At 40.3% G+C, this 6,625-nt stretch overlaps 1 protein-coding gene and 1 long non-coding RNA gene across 2 annotated transcripts; both read left to right on the top strand.

Annotated features, from left to right (window-relative positions):
- On the top strand, window positions 887–3,040 carry LOC110265983. Its single transcript, XR_002352734.1, has 2 exons — window positions 887–2,359; window positions 2,532–3,040. It is a non-coding gene; the product is annotated as an uncharacterized LOC110265983 (long non-coding RNA).
- Window positions 4,971–5,369, top strand: LOC110265332 (uncharacterized mitochondrial protein AtMg00810-like). Its single transcript, XM_021108282.1, has one exon. It carries the CDS (start codon window positions 4,971–4,973, stop codon window positions 5,367–5,369), a length of 399 nt encoding a protein of 132 aa, XP_020963941.1.

The following is a 6,625-nucleotide window of genomic DNA, read 5'->3' as shown; positions in this document are numbered from 1 at the left end:
GAGGGCAACATTTTTTTTAAAAGAACCCAATTCATCCCTTTTTTTCTGTTACCCTTTTTCTTTTGGTGAATGCTATGTTGTCTAAAAGATATTGTCTATTTACTAAAAAAGATTAAAAAATAATATTTAATTTAAAAAATATATTAATAAATAATTTTTAAAAAATTAAAATTTACTACAAAAGATAAATTAAGTAAAATTTAGACACCAACTCATAGGCACCGTAGAATTAGCCTTTTCTTTTTGTCTCCATCACATATTTTTGCTTTTACCCAAGTATTAGTATTATCATACACAGATACTTCATTATTATTCACACGCATTCATTTATCCAAGCATCACTATTATCATGCACAAACACTTCATTATCATTCACACAATCACAATATATAGGGGTAGCAATGGATAGAGTTAAAAATTTTATTAAAATTCTATCCTATTCTACTTACGAGTTGAAAATCTCTCAACTTTAACACTATCCGCACCTTAAAGTTTTAAACCCTACCCTACTTTATTCTACCCTATCTTACTTGCAGAAATATTAAATTTTTTTTAAAATAAATATAAAACATATTAATAATATAAAAAATAAAAAATTAATACTTTAAATTATTAAATTAGTTAATTAATTTAATAATTATTTATTTATTGTAAATCATTATATAAAAAAAATTGTGGATTTAATTTTTATTTTTTTTATTATATATTTTTTTAATAAAATATGTGTTATAAAATATGTGTTATATATGTGTTAATGAAATTGTGGTGCTTCCTGTTTTTGGTTATGATTTTCTTTTGGTTTGATAGGAGTTATCAGAAAAAAAAAGTGAAGGCAAGCTAAGCTGCTCAACTGTAGTTAGTTAGAGAGATGTGTGGCGTGTCATGAAAGGTTGTTAAGCTGCTGAAGTTTGTTACAGATGGCTAAAGTTTATTACAGATATTTTCCGATATAACACGTGATAAGTACTACTACTATTACCATAAAAATACTTGTACTTGCATTCATATCTTAATTACTAAGAATGAGAATTACGGATTTCATTCCTTACTTTTCTCTCTATTTTCTGCTTTCTACTCCTTCGTCTCTCCAGAGCTGAGTTCAGCTCACGTTCATCACAGAGCTTAGGTTTTGATACCTTTCATGATATCAGAGCACTAGGTTTATATCCATGGAAGCTCTCAACAATTCCATACCTTCCGCATCATTCTCTAGATTCAAAGCACCTGTTAGTGCAACAATCAACATAGTCTCGTTCAAGTTGGATGAAGACATCTATACACCATGAAGAAGACAAGTATTGGCGTTCATAAAATTTAATGGCCTGAAAGATCACCTAAATGTGAAAAAGATTCCTGTGAAGTATGCATCAGAAGAGGATCGAATTGCTGACAATGAAACTGAAGAGTTCGAAGCATGGGAGCAAGAGGATCAGTTCCTCATTTCCTGGTTTTTTGCATCGATCAATCCAAGCTTTACAAATCAAATTGTTGACTGTGAATACGCGCATGAGATCTTGTACAAATTAGAAGATTATTTTGCTAAGAGGAAAAAATCCAAAGTGAAGCAGTTGAAAACTCAAATCAAAGGTATTAAACTCCAAAATTCAATTGCAGATTACATGTCCAGAATCAAGAAGTTGACGAACTCGATCTCTGCGTTAGGAGCACCATTGACAAGTGAAGAATTTGTCGAGTCGGTCACTCAAGGCTTGAATGAGGATTATAATGCGTTCATCATAATGCTTTCATCAAAAGCATATTCGAACACTGAAAGCGAGGTTGAAGCATTGCTAGTTGGACAAGAGGAGCTGATTGAGAGGTTCAAGAAGGTTGAGCTAGGCACGATTCAAGTTCATATGATGCAGGGAAGCAACACGAAATCAGAAGATCACAAGCAAGCTTATATACAGCAATAACAAGCATTCCATCAAGACAGAAATCAAGAACCTTGTCATTCCATCACGCGAGGAAGATTTAGTGGAAGAGGCTTCAGAGGTGGAAGATCTAGTGCATATGGCCACAGACCGCAATGCCAGGTGTGTGGACGCCTTGGTCACACAGCCTAGGACTGTTACCACAGGTTCAACCAGATCTTCCCTAATCCACACTCAAACTCTCATGCGCCACCTCCACCTTCAACTACATTTCATCATCCACAAGGACAGCAGCAACAAGTAGCACCACAAGCAAGTCCAGCAAGTGCACTTCTCGCAGCAACACCTCCAACTACACCTTTCACGGATCGAGCTTGGTACTTGAACACAGGCGTATCTCATCACTTGACGTTTGATGGAAACAATCTGGTTGTAAGGCTCAGAATATCAAGGTACAGATCAGGTATTTGCAGGTAATGGACAAGGTATGATTATTAATTGTGTTGGTAAAACTGCATTATTTTCTCAATCCAGCCCTTCAACTCTCTTTAAACTACAAAACCTGCTGCTAGTACCCTCAATCACTAAAAACCTTATAAGTGTAGTTAAGTTTTTCCTCGATAACCATGTCTTTTTTGAACTTCATCCCTTCGACAGCTTTGTAAAATTTCAAGGGACCAAGGAAACACTGCTCATAGGGTCTCTTAGAGGGGGATTGTATCCGCTTGACAATATTGGAGTATTGGCCAGGAGTGCACAATCCTGGAGTGTATCAAAACCTGTCTCTCATACAAGCAATGCAGCAATAAACTCTTCCACCAGGTCTATGGTTGCAGATTCAAAGTGCAGTTAGGCAGCTCACAGCTCAAGCGATACTATTCCTTTTGTTGAAAGTGCTGAAAACACAATTGGTCCAATAAGTGTGAATAAAATAATGCAGCTGAAGCATCATTAATTAGCAATGAGCTCAGTTTACGTAGTGTAAATGCAGAAAATGAAAAGTGTGTAGTGCTAGCTAGTACAACAACCACCAGCTAGTAGAACTTCTGTTTTTGATGTGTGGCATAGACGGCTGGGACATCCAGCAAGCAAAATTGTAAAGCATGTTATACATTTGTGTAATGTTGACAGTGAAAAATTCAATATACATGAGAAAAATTCTGTCCCGCCTCTGTGTACTGCTTGCTGCCAAGGAAAACACCATAATTTACCCTTTACACCCTCTAACACCACCTATAGCACTCCAATAGAACTGATATACTCAGATATCTGGGGTCCTGCACCTGTTACAAGTGCTTCAGGCTTTAGATACTACATTGTGTTCTTGGATGCAGCCACAAGATTCACTATTATCTATCTCCTACACAATAAAGCCCAAGCATTACAAGCCTTTGTTCAATACATACTACTGATGGAAAATAGACTAAACTGCAAGATAAAGATGTTGCAAATGGACAATGAAAAAGAATACACCTCAAAGAAGTTTACACAATATCTTATTCAGCATGGCATTGCTCATAGATTGAGCTGCCCATACACGCATCAGCTGAACGGTAGAGCTGAGCGTAAATGTCGCCACGTGACCAAAATGGGTCTGACTCTGCTATCTCAAGCCGCTCTACCACTTAAGTTTTGGGATGAAGCCTTCCTTACTGCAACCCTCATCATTAACTTGTTACCTTCACCCGAAACCAACCGCAAATCACCATATGAATTGCTATACCACAAACCACCTAACTACCCCTTTCTCAAGACCTTTAGTTGTGCCTGCTTCCCACAATTAAGACACTACCAATCTCAGAAGTTCGACTTCAAGACTCAGAAATATCTTTTTCTCGGCTACTCTCCGCACCACAAAGGCTACAAGTGCTTGGCTCCTTCAGGAAAGACTTACATGTCAAGGCATGTGCTGTTTGATGAAACTAACTTCCCTTATCAAGATCTATTTTTCACCCAAAAACACACCTCATAACCACCACAATGTTCTGTCCTACGTCTTTTGTTCCCTGCACTACCACCACCAAAACTCCACCAACCTCCCCATATCAGCACATCCAGCTTAGTACATCCTAATTCTAAGCATGAACCCAGATCCAACACCCTTGTGCATCAGTCATCACAAGAGTCCAGAACCTAGCCAGTGTCATTAGAAGCCCCACCAACCGCAACAGTCTCACCCTTACCCCCTAACCCAGATCATAATGCAAGTTTACATACCATCATAGCTAATAATGATACTTGTGTATTATCTGAGAATATCAATCTGTCACCTTGGTCTTCTGTGTTTTCCACAAGCAATGCTGGACTAGCTGAACAACCACAAAAGCTGCATCCCATGATCACTCGGAGTAGAAATGGGATCTTCAAGCCAAAACTCTATGTCTTTGTTAAGCAAGAAATGGTACCAGATCTCACGCAAACTAAGCCCCAAACTGTGGCTCAGGCTCTACAATCACCTCACTGGAAGGCTGCCATGGATGAAGAGTTAGATGCGTTGATGAGACACAAGACTTGGACTCTGGTTCCCTTCTCAACCAATACAGCACCTATTAGTTGTCCCTGGGTATTCCGAATTAAGAGACAACCCGATGGAACGGTGCAGAAGTACAAGGCACGCTTGGTTGCGAAAGGGTTCCACCAATGTGAAGGTCTGGACTATGATCAGGTCTTCAGTCCAGTGGCGAAGCCTGTGACAGTTCGCGTAGTGCTCACAATTGCAGTAGCTCATGGGTAGTGTGTGCGCCAATTTAATTTCAACAACACGTTTCTTAACGGCGACCTTCATGAGGTAGTGCACATGGAGCAGCCTGAAGGATACAAAGTTGGAACTGGGATGGTGTTCCATCTAACTAAAGCCCTCTACATGCTGAAACAGGCTCCGCGTGAATGGTATCTCAAGTTAAGTAGCACACTTCAGTTCTTTGGTTTTCAAAGCACTGTTGTGGATTCGTGTTTATTTGTCAGGCACTGCTCATCGTCCACGATATACCTCTTGGCATATGTTGATGACATACTACTGACAGGAAACAATCCAAGTGATATGAACACTCTTATTGCACAGTTGAATGAGGTTTCACGCTCAAAGATTTGGGAGAAATGAGCTTCTTCCTTGGTATTGAGGTGGAGAAACAACCCTCTGGCACTATGATCCTCAAGCAAGCAAAGTATATTAGAGACCTGTTGAAGCGAGCAAGCATGGTTGATGCCAAACCCACACCAACACCGATACTTAGCAGTCCCCGATTATCCGCCACTGATGGAAATGCATTTGAGAATCCATCACTTTATCGCTCAGTCGTTGGAGGGCTTCAATATGCAACACTTACAAGGCCGGACATTGCCTATGCCGTAAATAAAATCTCGCAATATATGCACTCACACACTGATGTGCACTGGAAGGCTGTGAAGCGCAGACTACGCTATCTTGGCGGCACCATAAGATATGGCGCTTTAGATCAACAAGCGCAAGGAACTAAGGATCTTAGCCTTTTGTGACTCAGACTGGGTCTTGGATATGGACGATCGTAAATCGACCTCAGGTTATTGGATTCCAGTAACCATTGGCAGTGACCTATTTTGTGCCTTTTCGGCTTAGTAGTACCATTGAGTCTCCTCTTCCAAAACCCTACCTGCACACACACACATAGGATGGTATTCATAAACTTCAATTTTTTAGCAATGTGTCATATTAGCTAAGTTATCATACTTACATCAATAACAACTAACTTAAATGTAACTTAACATAAAATGTAAGATTATTTCACCTACTATATATATCAAATGCATTTTCCTTTTCCTTTTAATATCAAAGTCATCACATTCTCGAACTCATACTCATCGTGATGCAAATGGCATTCTTATATATGAGCTATGATCATCTAATAACTAATTAATAGCAGCAATTTTAGCCCACAACTAGGGGTGGTAATATGTACCCTACTCGCGGGTACCCAACCCGATCCCACCCGTTCGGGTAGGGTTGCTAATCCGATCCGCAGCGGGTAGGGTGGGATACGGATAGGGTTCTCGTACGGGTCGGGTAGGGTGCGGGTTGAGCTTCAACCCTACCCGACCAACCCGTACTCTATATATGTTTATATTATATACTGTTACGGTAGGTAACCGGAGATTAATGGGCTGGACGGCGTTGGTTGGCCCAATCGTCTGAGGGAGGAAGCCTTTGAGAGGGTCTGCGCCTTGGGGGCCTCCGTCCGACTTGTGAGTATGAATGAATGGGGGGTGGTACCTGTAAAGACACTCCGATGCCTAAGTCAGCAAGAGTGTTAGCAGGTCTAGAGAGTATTGGGACTTAGAGATACCTGAGGGGTGTCAGTGTATTTATAGTGGTGAACTAATAACCACCGTTGGAGTAGTGCCACTTTTCTAGGATGTTAACCGTCCCTTTATCTTAGGGAAGTTAAGATATGGCTCATGGAAGTGGTTAGAGAGATTCTAAGGGCAGTTACTCATTCAAATGAGTGCTTATCTGCCAGTTAACCCTCGTTCCCGACTTCTTTAGAGCAAGTCGTGACGAGTTCCGACTTCGTAGTGGCTAATCTGGTGAAAGGTGAGGTCAACCCTTTGGGTTGGGCCTTTTTATTTGGATCCTGGGCCTTATTCGTTGGGCCAGGGTATGAACAGTGCCCCTACTCGAGCCCAATTTCTCTTTAAGATTTGGGTTCGAGTATACTACTCGGGGTTGTAACCGACTTGTTGGGGGACCGACGTGATGTTCCGAAATCGACGTGACT

This window comes from Arachis ipaensis, chromosome B08, assembly GCF_000816755.2.
Source record: "Arachis ipaensis cultivar K30076 chromosome B08, Araip1.1, whole genome shotgun sequence".
NCBI lineage: Eukaryota > Viridiplantae > Streptophyta > Magnoliopsida > Fabales > Fabaceae > Arachis > Arachis ipaensis.
The sequence above is the reverse complement of the archived record's forward strand: the minus strand, read 5'-3'. Positions and strand labels throughout refer to the sequence as shown.

What these genes read in the sequence shown, in the direction of transcription:
- LOC110265332 (XM_021108282.1), top strand. Translation starts at nt 4,971, where the DNA reads ATGAGCTTCTTCCTTGGTATTGAGGTGGAGAAACAACCCTCTGGCACT.